Source organism: Ceratotherium simum, chromosome 13 (genome assembly GCF_057802395.1).
Source record: "Ceratotherium simum simum isolate JZ-2026a chromosome 13, ASM5780239v1, whole genome shotgun sequence".
NCBI lineage: Eukaryota > Metazoa > Chordata > Mammalia > Perissodactyla > Rhinocerotidae > Ceratotherium > Ceratotherium simum.
Window position 1 is genome coordinate 39,669,599 of NC_141912.1, and position 18,896 is coordinate 39,688,494.

The 18,896-nt window shown below is 36.2% G+C and overlaps 1 protein-coding gene and 1 long non-coding RNA gene across 9 annotated transcripts in view; one reads left to right on the forward strand and one right to left on the reverse strand.

Annotated features, from left to right (window-relative positions):
* Window positions 1–18,896, reverse strand: part of BTBD9 (BTB domain containing 9) — a 400,982-nt gene that overhangs the window by 358,079 nt on the left and 24,007 nt on the right. For 6 of the 8 annotated variants that reach the window (XR_015554129.1, XR_015554125.1, XR_015554126.1 and 3 more), the window contains exon 1: window positions 12,792–12,906. The exons of 1 other annotated variant lie outside the window; for it this stretch is intronic. Coding sequence is in view for 3 of the 7 variants with exons in the window: in XM_087438547.1 (XP_087294673.1) it covers window positions 12,792–12,827 (36 nt within the window). In the remaining 4 variants the exon portion in view is untranslated. Of the gene's footprint in view, window positions 1–12,427; window positions 12,763–12,791; window positions 12,907–18,896 lie in introns of those variants that run through there. One more of the 8 variants, XR_015554127.1, reaches the window with a different exon arrangement.
* LOC147915698 (uncharacterized) lies at window positions 12,950–18,435 on the forward strand. Its single transcript, XR_015554130.1, has 2 exons — window positions 12,950–13,755; window positions 16,356–18,435. It is a non-coding gene; the product is annotated as an uncharacterized LOC147915698 (long non-coding RNA).

Below are 18,896 nucleotides of genomic sequence, written 5' to 3' on the forward strand. Positions count from 1 at the left end.
AGAATACCTTTTTAAACAATCATTAATAAAATTTATAGAAAAAAGTTTTAACTGAATAGAAATAAAATGATACTTCTTTAACTTGGTACACACATACGCAACCTAACTGTAACAGATGTAAGCATCTGGTTAATAAAATACAAGAAACCTCCCTAGAAAGTTCAGAAATAAAACAAGGACATCTACTCTTATCACTATTAACATTTTTCAGGAACAAATGACAACGCAATTAAGAAAATCAAGTTAAAGGCAAATGGATTAGGAAACAAAGAGGCAAGATAATCACTATTTGCAGATAATCTGATTGCCTACATGAAAAATCCATAAGAATCAACTGAAAAAATATGAGAGAAAATAAAGGAGGTTCACTAAGGTGACCACATAAAATTATTATATGAAAATATATAGTATCCTTCCTTATCAAAAACAACCAGCTAGAAAATATAAGGGAAAAGATTGGCAATTTATAACTGCAAAACACATGTAATACCTAGGAATAAACTCACAGAACATGTAAAGGAAACTATAAAACTCTACTAAGGGATTTAAGAAAAATAAATGAAGAGACATAGAGCGTTGGGAGATAGGAAGATCCAATGTTGTAAAGAGACCAATCATCTCTAAACCACCATGTGAAAAAAGTGTATTTGTTATTTTATTGTACTTTATATTGTGAACAAAAACAATACTTTAGTAACAGAAAAAATTTAACAAAACATTCTTGGTAGGGACATATGGTTAAACAAAATTGATAAACGGGCACACATATTAGAACACTGAGAATGAGAAGTGAGAATTTTATATTTATCAAGAGGTTTTTTAAGCTTTCAGACACAGTTCTAATTAACAGACGAACTAAAAGTAATCCTGATCAGAATCATAACAGAGTTTTTAAAGTAAGCTGGAGTAGAGCGTTCATCTGGAAGAATAAGTGTGTGATCTGGCATAGATGCTGAAAAAGAAGAGCAACGAGAGGGGCCAGCTTACTGGACAGGAAAGCAAATCATAATTAAAGCAATTAAACAACGTTATATTAGATAGATCATTAGAACATATTAGTCCAGAAATAAACCCAAGTAGACATAGGAATTCAGTATATATATAAATGTAGCATTTCAATTTAGTGGGAGAAAATATGGATTTTTTTCAATAAAAGATGTTGGCTAGCCATTTTGAAAAAAGTAAGCTGGATATTCACATGAGCACAAAATTAAATACATAAGGATGTCAACTTCAGCACCTTCTGTAACAGTAAAAAATTGGAAAAAACTTCAATGCCCATTTAAAAGGAACTGGATAAACAAATAATAGCAAGTCCATACAATGGAATATTATACGATGATTTAAAAAGAATAACGTCAGACACTCCTGATACTGAAAAAAAATCCTCAATATATATATTTACATGCAAAAAGGCAAGCTACAAAACAGTATTACAGTACAATTTTATTTTGTTAAATAAATAAAAAGCAAACACCAAATTGGTAACAAGGGTTAACCCAACGGATCAGGGTTGTGGGAAAAATTTTACACAGTGCATTACATATTTCTTTAATGTTCAAAATTTTAATAACAAGCATTTCTTATTTGTAATAAAACCATGTACAAATATTTCAATAACTTTGGCCACTAAAATTACAAAGTAAATTAGTGTGTGTACGAGACAGCAAGTGTTTTAATTTACCACAACCAGTAGAACCTGACTTAGTGACCAAGACAGAGTGGTGAGCAGAGGGACTATACATTATCTCCACAGATAAAAATTAATTAACAACTTGAAGGCAACGACAAAAAGTTCATTATACTAGGACAGGCAAAAAGTAATGAATATCAGATACCCGGGCAGCATGGCCTATTAGAACACTCTTATCTCATACATCCCAACTAACGATCTTCACCTTAGAAATTTTCAGTATGACTTTTTCTAGACTTAAGGCAGATTTTCTCAGATGCAAACAAAGTGCTCTGAGATTTGGTCCTGTTGACAGCCCCAGAGCCTAAACTTGCTGATGTTCACAGGACAGAGCAAGGGCAATCTATTCCCTCAAGCTGTTCCTTCAAGGTGGGAGGAATGAGAAGTGCAGGAAGGCAGGGGGAACAGGGACTTACTCTAAGAGAGGGCAGGAATACATCAACCAGGATACAGTATCATTCATGATACTACATACAATTATTAGTTAAGGGTTCTGGGACTTCATATGGATTTATTTACCAGTGATGGTGGTATAGAAACTACACTTCTTTTTGTGATTGGTTAACATTCATGAATTCAAATGCATCAAAAATCAAAAAAATGACTAAACCAGCAGTAATAAAATTCTCAGGGTTACTGACTGCTTATTATGCAATAAGAAACCCACACCAATTTGTTCTAACCAAAATAATAAACAATGTCCATCAATAAAGTGAGAGTACCATATGTATTCATAATGTTGTAATGTTATAACTGCCTCTTCAGGAGTCTGAAAAAACCAAGTCGACCTAAATATCGATTTCTAAAGCTCACTTCTAGCAAAACTGTTTACAAACTTTTCTTTAACAAGGGCTTACCACATTTTTTAGAATTAACATTTATTCTCCAGAGTTTAATCAGGAAATAGACAAAGAGCAAAGTTCCACCAGGTGGAGATGCCAATGAGTCCTTGAATGCTATATAAATGTTCCCTGGGAAGCCCTCTCCGCCCCGTATATTTCCTGACTGAAAGGCCTTTATGGGAAAAAAGACCTTCTGCTCTTTAATTGCAAAATATAAATGATTTTCCTCTTGAGGAAAGAGATGGCATTTACAAGCATATGGTTTAGCAATTTCTTTCTGCTCTTGGTACCCATGTGGTGTGTAATTTGAAGTAGTATTCCTTAAACTTTAAATTAATATTGCTTGGGGAGATAAATGATGTCCTGTCTGCATCTTAAACACTCAAAAAATCACATTCTACCTTCTCATGGGAAGGATACCGCACTTGTTTTGATATATACTCTACCCTTGTCATCCAAAAGTTTGAATAAACAGGTGTAGACTGACCATACTGGTAGATATAACCTTGATTGTGATATTTTGCAAATGCAATTTTAAACCCTGCAGAAGAGTGATAATACCTGGGCAGTAAAGTGCTACAGTGAGAACCATGACTGGAGTTCATGGGCATTTTCTATTTTCAAGATTCCTGAAATTTTTTTCTCTGGAAAAGATTAAATGATTTCCAACGTCCAGTCCAGCTCCAAATTCTTGTCACTCTATGATTTTATATGTTTATAAATAAATATTTATAGAAATGCTCAGCTTGGAACACTACAGAACTGTATCGTAACAAAATATTTGACAAGATTATCTTATTGAGAGTGTATGTAACTCCATTTACCAATTACCACATTTATTCTCCATATCTTTGCCAAGGGACAAACTAGTTTCTGCATCTGTATATAATTCATTTGATAAACGATTTATAGAGCTCTCTGTACCATACAGGTCCAGTGCTAGGTGACAGAAACACAAAGATTAATAAAAGATAAAGTCACTACCTTTGAAGAACTCATTGTCTACTATCTACTGAGCAAGGTAGGACTAGATGACAAATAATGTCAATTCTAGAACTAGCAGGCCATGATTTTATGATTTTTAGAAAGTCAAATACAGTTATTTTCCATAAGTACTATACCAAAACAACTACAACTACGCTAAACACAATATTAAATGAACAGGAACTCAGAAAATTATCTGTTAGACTCTTGTATCAGAATAAGAGTTACTATTCTGATAACTGGCTACTTGCTTTCCAAAATAGGGTGCTCACATCCGAGGGAGAGTGCAATACAAACCACACACATTTGGGAAGAAAACCTTAAAACTTCTATTGATATGTATTAACCTAGAAAAATTAGAAAAAAATTAATCTTTAGTAATATTTAATATGTGGATGGACACTGCCTCCCTCTCATGATCTGTATGTCAAAAACAGTCACTTGTCTCATAAGATAAATGGGTGTCTTGAGAGAAGAGTGGGAATTCCACAGAGGCAGAGCTGAAGGTAGTGTCCTCATGCGTTCAAGGGAAGTATCAGGTTTACCTGTGTCTACTTATATGAATTTCCAAATTAGTGCTCACAAAATGACAAGTGGATTAAAAAAGGTTCCTGCAAGGAAACCACTGATTCAAGAAAATGTAACAGTGCCAACACAAACCACAAGAAAATGGCCATTATGGCAACTCTACTCTTAGTAATCAGATTTTATAAGAAGGAGACTCCCCAGTAAGTCCTAGAGATCTAATGCACAGTATAATGAATATAGACAACAATACTGTATAATAATCATCAAACTTACTAAGAGACTAGAACTTAATTATTCCAACCACTAAAAAGAAATGATAATTATGTAATGTGATAGAAGTGCTAATTATGGCTACAATGGCAATCATATTACAATATATAAATGTAGCAAATTAACATGTTGTACACCTTAAATTTACAATGTTATATGTCAAATATATTTCAGTTAAAAAGTGACCCCCAAATTTGAAATAATCATGAAGATCATTTGAAACATACACTGTTATTAACAATGAACCTCCACACAGAGGGCTTTAAAACATACGTTGAATAAATAAATATTAGTTGAATGTTTTAACACAAAAAGAAGCTTAACACAAAATTACAATCTAGTAGCAAATTAACCATTTTGCAGTCAGGACACAGAAAGTACTTCTCATCTAATAATAATGGTTACTATTTATTGAGGATTTACTATAACCCAGGCAGAGTCCTAGGCATTTTATACACACATCTCATGTAATATTCAAAGAACTGGATTAAGTAGATACTGTTTTTTTATCCTATTCTACAGATGGGAAATTGAGACAGACAAGATCAGGCAACTTGTCCAAGGACACAGACAATAAATAGCAGATTCAAACCAAGGTCTTTCAAGGTCCTGAACTTATAAGAGCTATGCTGTAGTGACATGGAAGAAACCAGATATGATTTTAACTCTGACTCCTAGACCTGCCAACTAGCTCCTCATACCAGCAAGTCTCAAACTTTTTTAACACATCCTTATTCAGACCAGGTAAAATATGCCATGGGTGATAAGAATGAAGTGTTATTTTCCAAGCCAACTTTTGGAGACTACATACACATCTGCTTTACTAATATGGAGAGAATAATTCATATTTTAACTGCAATGCAGTTAAACTCTAGTTATTGAAAAATTACAGACCAAGAATATTGTTAATACAACATGCATCAATATATGCTACAGGGTTAACTGAACAACCTATAACAAATTAAATTGATAATGATAAGGCTAAACAGTAATTTATAATAAAAAAACAAGAATAGAAACAACTGAAAAGCACAATCAACTCAACAAACATTGACGATATGTATCTTTCCAAAAATGTAAAATAACTCGAACAATGCATGCATGTTAATATGTGGACTACAAGCTTTGCAACGTTGCTACAGATTGCATAGCAGCCAGACTTCTTAGTAGAATACTAAATCAGAATCCTTTCTCTCTAGTATTATGCTAATGTGTACTTATGAATGCCACATTTTGCATACCCTTAATGCTTCACTTGATTAGTTAGTAGTAATTTCCAAAGGATATATATAAATGAAAGACTATGAGATCACCTGAAATTTGCCAATATTTTTTGATCAGGGCCCACCAGTGGCCTTGGGCCATCTTTGAGAAGTGTTCTCCTAGACTAGGCAATGTTTCTGGCTCAGTTTGGCAATGATATCTAATTCTGTGGTGGCTGGGAGAAGCTACTCTATTATTCAATCACAAAATATCTAAGACTCGCCAGGCAAAAACAGCCCAATACATAACTTGCAGTATTACTTTTATTTTCTATTCAAGCCTTCTTCAGTTTCTCTAGATCCAATCTTTAATTAAAACAATCTTTCCCAAATATTTGCAAACAAAAAAAGCATTCAAATCAGATATCCTAGAAGAAATCAATATAAAATGACCCAAGCGAGCTTCATTCTATTATGTTTTAAAGTTTCCCCAAATACTGAAGCTTGCTTCTTCTTCTTTCTTCCCTACAAAGTACCTTGTTGAGCTTATGCTTCAGAAACAAATACGGTACAGAAACTCAGATTTTATTAACCTAAATTCTGAACATTTACCCAAAGACCTACGTTATCCAGCCACCAACCTTCCCTTGGTCTCTCAGCTCTTTTTTGTTCCGCTGTATAACTGCCTGTAAGACAACATTCTACAAGATGGGATGACTTTTTAGGAACAAGTCACAGACTGCAACTCTAAGTGGCTATCACTTACAGATCTCAGAGTTTATATAACTATCCTTTCTCAGGTTCTCAGCCTTACTGGGCCCAAGTCCACTGAAAACTGCATGAACTGTATGCTGGGAACAGAAAAATATATGCACCTAGAGCCAAAAAACAATGAAAAAGTCATGATGAATGCAGAGGTTATTAGTTGTAATAATATTTGAAAATATAGGACAAGCCATTTCTGTTTAATTTCTTCAGTGGCAACTTACGAGTCTGTAATATTCTTGCCTAGATTTAAATTATATGATATTTTCCTAATTAATAAAGGTTATTATAGCATGAACTCCCCATTAAAGCAGTGGACTCATCAATTGCAACAATTTAATTCCTTTGTAGCAAAGCTACTGTGAACATTTGCATTATTGTCTGTGTAAAGGAAATTGGCTTTTCATTTGTAGATGTTATAAAAATGTTCTACTGTGCATACTTTGAAGCAGTTTGTTAAACCCCGATATCTTGGCTATTTTCCGTGAAATGGTGAAATAGAAAAAAAGATCAAATCTGAGAAATTAGTCCACCTAAAATCTTGATTTATAAGTTTATTTGTGGCCATTCTAGCACATAATCTAAAGGAAATGTTCACAAATTATACTAGTCTTCCTTCTAGTTTTCTTCCCCTATATAATCTCTTTCCTTCAGCTTTTTGAGCATTGTCTTTATTCCTCCAACATACCACTCTCTACTGCAATGAAAAAGGAAAAAAAAGAATGAAACTCACTCAGACATAATTATCCTCACGTAGTCTAGGAGTTACTGTCCAAATAACAGCCACTGATGTAAATCTACAGCCAAAGCCAAATCTACAGTGTGTATGTAAGAATACGGGCATGAACAGTACATAGCCAAGCAAATAACTTTCATTTTAGGAACAGAAAAATTTAGGCAAAAAGTTCAAAAAGTCTATGTCTCTTAAGATTAGGAAAACAAACTTTTCCTGTAAAACCGTCACCTTTTCATGTTCCAAACTTAATCTTACCCCAGATTTTCCACAAACCCCCATGAATAAACAAATATGTGGCCTGCCTTTCACCCTCTTCTGGTGCACGTATAAACTTCACTTACGCTGTGGAAGAATAAAACCCATAAAAAAAAGAGAATAATGTCTGTTTTTTTCTTCTGTTTTAGAACAAGAACTCTCAAGGGTAGTGGATGGTCTTCTGTATTCTGTGCAGTAATACCCCCAAGCTGCTACTGAATAATTGATGAGTTTATGATTAGACTGCTATCCTCGGTTTTCAACAACATTCATGGACCAAATTTAATTCACATCTAATATTGCATTCTATCTCTTTTGTCGTGATCAAAATATGCATCAAGGCTGATCTCTGTTCCTTAGAATTTCATCAGTTGATTCTTTACCTAAAGTCATAATCTTGATACATGACCAGCTCAGCTACAGCACCAACTTGGGATGTCACCGACACAAATTCTCATAGCCCATCAAGAAAAGACAGATACTAGGACCACGCCTTTATCAGAGAAACAAGCCTACGATGCAGGCACCTTAGGAATAAATATATTGACACAAGAGGAAGAGAATCTATTTATATTCTTTAAGCAGAATACTTTCTGAAGGTCATTTCTAAATGAAAAACTAAACTGTGATTAATAAATTTTTAATGTTAAGTTGGATTTCATTTAATTGAAATGGCCTCACATTATCTGACAAACATAAAATGATCAAATGTGGCAGAAATGTGCTGCTACATTTGATCATTTGATGCCTGCAGTCTATTTCCTTCTCTGAGTTTGTAAACAAAGAAGCTTATGTTTTACTTGGCCAACAGGGTGGGGTCACCTGCTGCTGAGGAAACAAGACTCATAAGACACTTCCTTTGCTACACAGTACCCATGGGTAAATCTAAAGCAACCCATACACCCCATGGATAGGGTGGGTTTTAAATAGTGGAAGAAGGCAGCTTTTTAAGGATATTAAATGAAAGATGTTCCATGCAGACAAGGTGGCAAGGGCAGGAGTCTTGGGGCACTATCAGAAAATGAGAGACTGAAAGGAAGTTTGAGTAAAAGCAGAGAAGAAGAGATAGAAACAGATAAACAGTATAGTAGAACCTTGCAATATAAAATGTATCTAAACTAAGATGCCTCCAAGGGAACACAGATCAGAGACTGGGAAGTACTCATAGTTCTGCTGGGTAAGATCTGGGCAAATCATTTCAAGTCCCCAAGACTCAGTTTCTACCTTGGAAATGGGGTGGGAGGGGTTGGGCTGCATCCCATGGTCCTTTCCAGTTCTAAAACTCTATAACTAAATCATATATGTATGAAACAATGCTCTTACATACTGGAACTATACACTGGTTCAGCTTTTTGGAGGTCAGTTTGGCAGAATCTGTCAAATTTTTAAATATACATTTCCTATAACCATGCAATTGTACTTCTAAGGTTATTAATTCAGCATTGCTTGTAATAGGAAAAAGCTAGGGGACTAAATGTCCATCAATATGGCAAGTGGAAAATAAATTTAACGCATCCTGACGATGCAGCCATTAATAAGAATGGAATAGATCTGAATGTCCTAACTGGAACTCCAAAACACAGTAAGAGAAAAGAGCAGGCCTCAGTAAAATAGGATTCATTTATGAAAAAATATATATGTGTGTATGTATATATTTAAGAAGGCACTTAATACCTACTTAACCAATTAAGTAAATATATAGATGGAAAAAGGACTGCAAGGACACACATCACACTGTTAACAGCAGTGAGGTCCAGGGAGGGGAGTGGGAGTGAGGGGACGACAGAGAAGGAATAGGAAGTTTTATGTGTAAACTCAATGTACTTCTGAAGTGTTTCCTTCTTTTATTTATTTATTTATTTATTTATTTATTTATTTATTGGTGAGGAAGATTAGCCCTGAGCTAGCATCTATGCCAATCTTCCTCTGTTTGTTTTTTTTTTTTTTTTTGGTATGTGGGACGCCACAGCATGGTTTGAATGGTGTGTAGGTCCACACCCAGGATCCGAACCTGTGAACCCAGGGCTGCCGAAGTGGAGCACATGAACTTAACCGCTATGCCAACAGGCTGGCCCCTGTTTCCTTCTTTTAAAACAAGAATCAATTTATCTTTTATATAAATGATATTTCAAGAAATTTTAAAAAGTGGAAACAAAAAAGATGATGAGCTATTTACATTTATCAAAAGGAGGTGGCTTTTTTTTTTTTTTTTTTGGTGAGGAAGATTAGGCTTGAGCTAACACCTGTTGTCAATCTTCCTCTTTTTGCTTGAGGAAGAGTGGCCCTGAGCTAACATCTGTGCCCATCTTCCTCTAATTTGTATGTGTGTCACCACCACAGCATGGCTTGATGAGTGGCGTAGGTTCGTGCCTGGGATCCGAACCCGCAAACCCAGGCGGCTGAAGCAGAACACGCCCAACTTAACCACTACACCACCAGGCCGGCTCCAGGAGGTTTTTTTGTTTTTTTAAGGAAAGAATGAAAACACTGATATAGATGATCTCTGACTTTTTGCACTTTGATGAGAAGCGATGTGAGGAGAAAAGAGCAAACACTGATGCCAAAAGAAATTTAGTAAATAAGAGATTTTTAAGAATTAGCTAAAAATGAGTCAAAACACAAATCCCTGGAGAGCAGTGACTAGGTCTTTCTCCCTGGTGTCCCACAAGGACAGCATTCAATAAACAAATATTGCATTGAAATGAAATGATTTAAGCATAGGTTGTAGACATAAATGTGGGACTCCACGTCATTCTCAGGAATTGATTATAAAAATATATGTGCTTATCTTAAAAATATCTCTCAACTAGTTATAATCAAATGTTTTCATGAAGAAGTTCTCCCTCTCCCTAATATTCAGCAAGTATTCGGTTTCCTAATTTCCACTTTAGTAACCAAGGTTATACTACCATGTCACACTTTTCATAATGTTTTTCAAATATTTTTAAACTTACGAAACCACTTAATTATTAAGCAGCACCTTTCTTGGTGTTCTCCAAGTCGCTAATGATTTATGATTTTTTCAACTGTACATTCTATAAATACTTCAACGGAATTTATATAAACATTAACAACAGTATAATCCTAAGAGTTAACAATCCCTGAAAAATCTCTGATTTATCACTATTCTATTTTTCCATTACACAAATATATTAAACTTCTGTTGATGTGTTTTTAGGCAGTGCACAGGTTTGCATTTTCAGAACAGAGGATGGACAGGGCTGTCCATTCCTTCTACACTTCTACGTTATTTGGTTTGTTAGGATAAGGCTGTTGCTTTTTATAACGGGTAGGACCCACAGGAAGCAAGTGTTTAAGAATGGAAGTTCATGAAGGAAACGATTCAAATAGCAGTTCTAGGGATATCTGCTCCTCAGCTGATATTCAACTCAACAAATAACTAGGGAACCCTTACTATGAGCCTACCTATAGGGAGAAGAAGTAACAGGTGATGAGCATTATCCATAAATATGAACTAAAAAGTTACTCTTCTCCTTGTGCTGTAACAGTTGTAACTTGGAGATCATAAAGCAAATGATCACTACAATTTCCTCTCCAATCTCACCTCCTCCACAGTTAACAACAGATGATATTCTAAAAACAAGTTATTTATAAGCCTTAGAATTAAGTCTTTTCCATAGAAATAATGTTACAATATCTGATGGCCAATCACAAATGCCTATTTATTCCCAAAATGCTTTAAGGAAAGGACCACCATGGAAACTAACTACGATGAGTAACAATATGGGAAAATGCTGAGTCTCAATTTGGCAAGAAAAAAGATACCTTACTAGCTTCAGGGCAATAGGAGAGAAAACCCTTCTCTACCCATCACTGCTCACTGGGTCAGACCCAGGAATTACTGCTCTGCCTTCTCCCCTTTCAGTTCCTTCATCCGCTGATTTTCAGCAGAGTTTTTTCTCTCTCTGGCTGACTAAGCAGTAGAAGGTAGTCAGAACTTTCACCACTTTCCTGTTCCCTTTGGAGCTGCATTCACCAAAATGGTAGCCACTCACCACATGTCGCTATTGCGCACTTGCAATGTGGCTAGTCCAAATTCAGATGTGCTGTAAGAGTATCATACACATTGTATTTCAAAGACTTAGTAAGATATCTCATTTATTTTTTTCATATTGAATAGATGTTGAAATGATAATAATTTAGGTATATTGGGCTTAAAAAATATTTTTAAATTAATTGTACCTATTTTTTTTTTTTTCAGCACGGCTACTAGAAAAGTTTGAATTACAAACATGGCTTACATTTGTAGCTCACATTATATTTCAACAGACAGCACTGCTTTAGAGATTGTCTTAGGAAAGGCAGTAGCTTATCCAAAGTCACACTGCCTGAGTTCAAACCTTGGCACCACCATTTACTACTGTGTAACCTCTGACACATTACTTAACCTCTTTCTAAGCCTCCATTTTCTCTTCTGTAAAACGTGGTAATAATAAAATGCTACCTCAGAGGGTTGCTGGTAGAATTAAATGAGGTAAAGTAAAGCAATTACTATGATGCCTGGCACATCATAAATGCTCAATAAATATTTACCACTACTCGCACCGCTACCACAACTATACTGTTATTATTCGCTACCAGCACATGATGAAGAAAAGGACAAAGACACAAGTGGTTAGAAAGAAAGATGGAGGGAGGGTGCAAATATAGGCAGTCCAGAGAAAATGCTCCGTTTAAATTCAAAGGACTAGACTCAGGAAGGAACAGGTCCACCCTGCCACACAAGTGAAAAACTAACTCTAGGCTGGCATCAGCTTCAAAGACACAGCCCATATGGAGACCTGCATTACTCAATGGCAGCCTCCTGGGATTTCCAGGACATTCTCTCTCCATATAAATATGTCAGAGAGAATGTGGAAATACACAAAGGGCATGCTGCTCCTGTAAAGGGCTAAAGAAGCCTGGCCTCAGGGAGACATGGACTTGCTGATAAGGTATCTGCAAGCCAGCTCTCCTCTTTGACTACTGGTAACCTTATTTGTAAATGAGAAGAAAGGGCTAAATGTTCTCTGAAGCCCCTTCCAGCCATGAATACTCTTCTCCCCTCTTTCCAAAAGGCTACAGAAGAGTCTCTCCACTACCACCATAAAAACATCAGCACAGACATTGCCTTCCCAGTGGTCCAGCCTACCATGAAAGCCAGGGATTTGGAGTTGTTGGCTTCTCTGAGATGTCATCTTCTTCTCTCATACGTCCAAGGCTTTTACTGCTGGCACTTCTTATATTCCCCTTGTCTGGCTAACTCTGCCTCCTCTTTCAAGACACAGAATAGGCCTCATGCCCTTCAGCAAGAACCTTCACTGATGTTGCCAGTCTAGGTCAGGTGCCCCTTTTATACACTCTGGAATCAGCTTCTGCTTCCCTCTATCACTGCCCCCATTATACCACACAGTGATTTTGTTACTGTCTTGTTGGTAAGTAAACTCCCAGAGGGCAATAACCACAACACAGTGCCCGTATTCATTCAACAAAGACTGAATGAATGTCTTACTCACCTTTACATCCCCAGAACCTAATACAGCGCCTGGCATATTTAAGTCCTCAAAAATAACAAGAAAAGGCCATATAGATATTAACAGATCTCTTCTCTAAATTCCAGATCCCTATATCCCACTGCCTACTTTTCATCTCCACTTGGTTACTTCAAAGTTACCTCAAAACTTATGAAACCGGTGTGGGAGATCAAGATTTGGCCACCCTGAAATCTATCTCTTTACTTTGGTTGTTTTCTCTAGGGACATTTGACCTCCCCCACTAACTGCCTAAAGAATTTGACATGGTAGCTCCTTCCTGGAACAGATCTACCATGATGGCTGTAAAGATAACGTAGGGTAAATGTTACAATAGGAAAGGCACCAACAAGCCCCTCTTATCAGAAGTTCTGTCTCTCTGGCCACATTCTCTGGATGACCCTGCGAAGAGTTGCCAGACAATCATTTACATTTATAAGGGAAATCTCCATTTGTAAAGGTATCTCCCTCTCTGTTTGGAGAAGAGAGGGGGATGAGCTCATTTCTAGTGACTTGTCAATGTGGAAGGTGAGGCCTTGAGCTACATAAACCTTACTCTTGTTTACTGTGCTTTAGTGGTAATCTCCTGTAACTGACTCCCCCCACCCCCAAAATCCTCCTTTGTCATTGGCTGAAAATTATATTTAAGACGAGAATTTCTGCTATTGTGTTGAGAAACGCAGTGTCCCTGCTTTCTCCCATGTATACAAGTTATTAAACTTGGTATTATTTTCTCCTGCTAACCTGTCTCGTTGATTATTTGGCCAGCCAGAAGAACCTTAAGGGAAAGGGCAGAGGGAGATTCTCCCTCTTCCCCCGACAGTTTTGGCATAGTCGCCAGGATCCACACTGGCTGGCAAGTTGCCTTCTCTGGCTGGAAGACCTGCCTTCTCCCTGGACTACTGCAGATGATGAGATACGGGAATGCCTGACGAAAGCCAGCAAAAAGGTAAGACTTCTTACCATGTCAGCCTCCCGGAATCTCTATCTGCGGAGTCCGGCGGAAGGAAATGATGAGAATTTTTTTCTCTTTCTAAATTTAGATTGGCAGGAGAAAATATTTGGGAAACTAGTTTCTTGGGCTTTTAGTGACTCTTGGTTTAAATTTGGTAGAGTACTCTTGGTTTTGATCTTGATCCCTTTTCCTCCCAGGGTAGTCTCTGTCTTGTTCTGTGTCCTGAGAACTTGGCTTTGTGACCAGTGAGAATCTTCTCCTTGGTCTCCACCATACGGAAGGTGCATTTACCGCGGTGCACCTTGGTGGCCAGTCCAGTAGACTGGGGTTCCGAACTGTCTCTTTGTCCGGCTGTGCCAAGTTCTCAGGGGAGTTTGTCATAAAAGGCCCAATCCATAAGGGCTTTTGTCGTCTTTACCTTCGTTGCTTGTTAGTGCTGGAAAAATCCCATTCCAGTATCGCCTGCCCGGTGTCACAGATTAGCGGGTCTGTGACTGGAGGCGTCCCACACTATTGTGGGAGACCGGAGACACCGTTTTTACTACACCATCCTTACCGCCTGTGCAACAAAGGTCTTTACTTTCTCTGAATATCTTCGGGAGTGAATTCTGTGGATCACGGGGGCTACATCATCTGTGCCCTCACCAGGGACGCCTCTTGCGTCCATGGTAAATTTCTTCTAAGCGTGGAACGTTACCTCCGGTCTTTCCTTAAAAAGGCTTATTGGTTTGAGTCACTATTGGAATAAACATACAAATGAAGATCCTACTCGTCAATGGCCAGACGACGGATCCTTTGAATTGGGAAAACTTCTAAATTGGGGGAAAAAAATTTTTTTTGAGAGCTCTCACATAATTGTTTAATTGGTACCTAAGAAAAAAGGCCAAAAAAAAAAGGAAAGAAAAAATTTGACTAGCCTTAAGACCTTGACTCAGGTTACAATTGAATTGAGAACATGTAAAAGTGTAAGTGTTAATAAGATTATAAAGGTTGGAATGTTTGAGCTAATTTTATATAAAGAGGTTACATCAACTTTGCCTGAGTATGTTTTAAAATGTCTGACTGGGAATGCTTCCCTGGTCCAAAATTAGAAGACCAAGACCTATTGATAAAAATTTTAATGATAACTATGTTTAAAGGTATAAGAGGTGATGAAATTTACATGAAATTTTGTAGGAAAAAACTGATGTTATTTCTATTACAGAACTGGTTAACAAAAATAGTAATTTAAATGATGGCTAATTTTATCTGATGTCTTATGAAGTGTTGTAGGCAATCTAAATAATTATTGGGAATAAGTAACTAAATAGTTGTGAAAAAGATGAATGTTGGGTGAACTTTAAACCATAATTATGTATTATGGTGGTTACAGCTTCCAAACTCTTTTTGGTGACTTAAAACTTTAGAGTTTTGCTAAATTTTATGATAAAAATTCTCTGAGTAGATCATTTCCAAATAAGATAAGATATTAGACATTGATTGCTAAATGTACATTTGTCTACTTTTGGCTTTTCATTACAGGAAAACTAAAAGGTGTTTTGGGTCTATTGGTAAACATGTGTTTTATTAAAAGACTGTACTATAAAGTAACATGTTTCTAGAAGTTATGAAGTGTTTATAAATTTTCCAAGCCACAAGATACTATGTAAAAGAAAGTTTATAATGGTCTACTTAGTTTTTACTTACAAATTAAGGTTTCTAAAGGTTAAAATTTCTAATTAGTATATGTGATTGAAAATTAAGAAAAATTAAAAAAAATATGTCCGTGTACAAGGAAAGTAAGATGTATAAAGAAGGTGCAAAGAATGGAAATATTTTGTTTGGTTAAGAAAGATAAATTTGTCCTCAAGTACTAGAAGGGAAAAGAAAGACATGGGACAAATTCTGAATGTAAAAAGAAAGTTATAGAAGGTTTGTGGAAGAGGAATTCTGGAAAAGGAGTTTTTGCATGGTCAAGTTGGCTAATATTGAAATGAATTTAATTAAGTAAATGAGTTTTAATAGCAGAAGTAAGCTGGTGCAAAATTGAAATTTCTCGTAAAAGGATAATTTGCTTAAACTTGATAAAGAGGTTATAAAAGATTTTTCTTTACCTTTGAGTAAGTCTACCAAAAAAAAAAAAAAAAACTGTTAAAATAATTTCCTGTGTTCAAAAGACTGAGGTCTCTCTATTAAGGCTTTTTAGACTGTTAATGCTCTGTTTGCTTTGACTGTTTATATTTTTGACAAGCTCCACCAAAATTCATATCTTAAACTAAGTCTTTTTTTCTTTGAGAATTTTCAAAGGGCCCTGGAACTTCTCAAAGAAATTTGCTCTCTTCCTATAAGGAGAAAGATACTTAACTTATTAGGCTTATTCAGTATGTTAAATTACATGGAAAGCATTGTCAGACAAGTGATGATAAGTCTGCTTAGGTGCTATTATGTGGGCAAATGTTATTGATATAGGTATTTTAAAATTGTATAACATTACTGAAATGCTGATCTGTCCTGATTATCAGTCATAATTCTGGTTATTATTATTTTAAAGTGTTGTACGTCACAAAATTAACCAAATTTCTTTGTCAATTGACATTTTGAGGTCTTGTTTACAGACATTTCTTTGCTCTAATGCTTTTGCAAAATGTTTCAACTTCAAAAAAATCGTGGAAAGGACTCGGACATTTACACTGAAGTACAGGCTTCTGATAAACTTTCTGATCATAAAACTGAACTGGGTAAAGAAATTACAGAAATCTGATGGAGAGACTGATAACTTCATGAAGCTGCTAACAAAAAGACTGGGATCAAGAATGGATTACACAGGACTGAATGAACTGAGAAGGATGATTATAATTTTTATGATTTTTCATTTGAAGTACTGCTGAATTTTTAATGTTTTGTTTTTTCAGATTTAAGGAAAACTTTTTCTCTTTTCTCCTGAGCTAGCTATGACTTATAGCAATTTGGTAAATGATACTTTTGTAAGTAAAATTGAAATATTTATCTTTTTCTCTCTACCTGATCCCTCAAATTTAGAAACTCTTAGTAAGTGAGTATTGTTGTTTTCATGGCAATATAGTTATTTGCATAAGTTCAATAAGAATCTGTTCTCCTTATAACAGGACACAATTGGAAACACTGGTTCTATTACCAAGGTTGTGACTGGAAGATCATATTTGCAATATAACCATACAGCTTTTGAGGAATGAAGATTGGACTTTATGGAATAAAGCCACGTGGAACTATTGGCCTGGTACCTTATGTTCCAAGCAGCACTTACCAGGATAAGTAAAGAATGTCACTTATCTGGCAGGTACAAGGAATCTCGAAACATTTTGGGGGAACCTCGGAAGAGAGGAATTCACCCAAATCTGTAGGTATTACAGGCGAAGTCTGATGACAAAATCCTTGGCTTGCCTTTCCTGGCCTCGAGAGGTTTTTGAAGTTCAATCTGAGATTCCTTATAAAAAGTTCCAGCAAAGCAGATTTAAAAGAGCCTATGTAATCAACTGCTATTCTTGCTGTACTTATGTAAATAATTGGGTCAACTCTATTAGAACTAGACTTATTTTGCAAACTAGTTAGTTTTAATTTGGCTATCTTAATAAAAATGAGGACGATTTTAGAGAGAAAAAAATTATATTTCAGTAAAAACTATTTCAGTATAAATTTGCGGATATTAGATCCTAGTTTTGTTAATTGTCTTTTAAGGTTTTTGTTTTATATCTGTTGACTGGACTAGATCCTGATTTCTTCTAGTCTCCTGAAATATCTGGCTACAGATGTCCAAACTAATGTTTTTGATTTTTTCCATCATTTTCATTTGAAATCACTGAAAACTGAACCTGCCCTTTTTCCTGAAGCCTTACAAACTGAAGCTGATGGACTTGATACAAACTTAAGAGATTACTTGATGACATCATCAGAGACATTTTAAACTGCAAAAGATGCTTTGACGCTGACATCTAAAATTCTTCACTGGCTGTCCTCTGAACTCAAAAACTGCTTTACAACTTGCTCTAACCATTAACCTTGTTTTTCTTTTGTTTACATAGAAATGCTTCTATTAAATACTTGATTGCCTGCTTCCATAATATAGGCGTAACCTTGAGAGCCCACCTGCATCACCACCTTCCAAAATGAACTTAATTGAACTGATCTATTATCAGGACAAAAAAAATGTGTTCAGTGAGATGAAACAGCCTACCAACTCAGCTTCTGGACTATGAAACTTCTTTAAGTTTCAAAAGGACTGTGAAACTTTTAGTTTCAAAGGTGGGACTGTGGGAGATCAAGATTTGGCCACCCTGAAATCTCTCTCTTTACCTTGGTTGTTTTCTCTAGGGACATTTGACCTCCCCCACTAACTGCCTAAAGAATTTGACATGGTGGCTCCTTCCTGGAACAGATCTACCATGATGGCTGTAAAGATAACGTAGGGTAAATGTTACAATAGGAAAGGCACCAACAAGCCCCTCTTATCAGAAGTTCTGTCTCTCTGGCCACATTCTCTGGATGACCCTGCGAAGAGTTGCCAGACAATCATTTACATTTATAAGGGAAATCTCCATTTGTAAAGGTATCTCCCTCTCTGTTTGGAGAAGAGAGGGGGATGAGCTCATTTCTAGTGACTTGTCAATGTGGAAGGTGAGGCCTTGAGCTACATAATAAACCTTACTCTTGTTTACTGTGCTTTAGTGGTAATCTCCTGTAACTGACCCCCCCACCCCCAAAATCCTCCTTTGTCATTGGCTGAAAATTATATTTAAGACGAGAATTTCTGCTATTGTGTTGAGAAACGCAGTGTTCCTGCTTTCTCCCATGTATACATGTTGTTCAACTTGGTATTATTTTCTCCTGCTAACCTGTCTCGTTGATTATTTGGCCAGCCAGAAGAACCTTAAGGGAAAGGGCAGAGGGAGATTCTCCCTCTTCCCCCGACACCGGCAAACAGTTAGCCATTGATGATTAAGCAGCTAGTAATTATGGGGGATCGGAATTGTCCACCTCAAAATATATCTCTGCCTGGAGGAAATGAACAGACACTTCTCCAAAGAAGATATACAGATGGCCAATTGGCACATGAAAAGATGTTCAACATCACTAATCATTAGGGAAATGCAAATCAAAACTACACTAAGATATCACCTTAC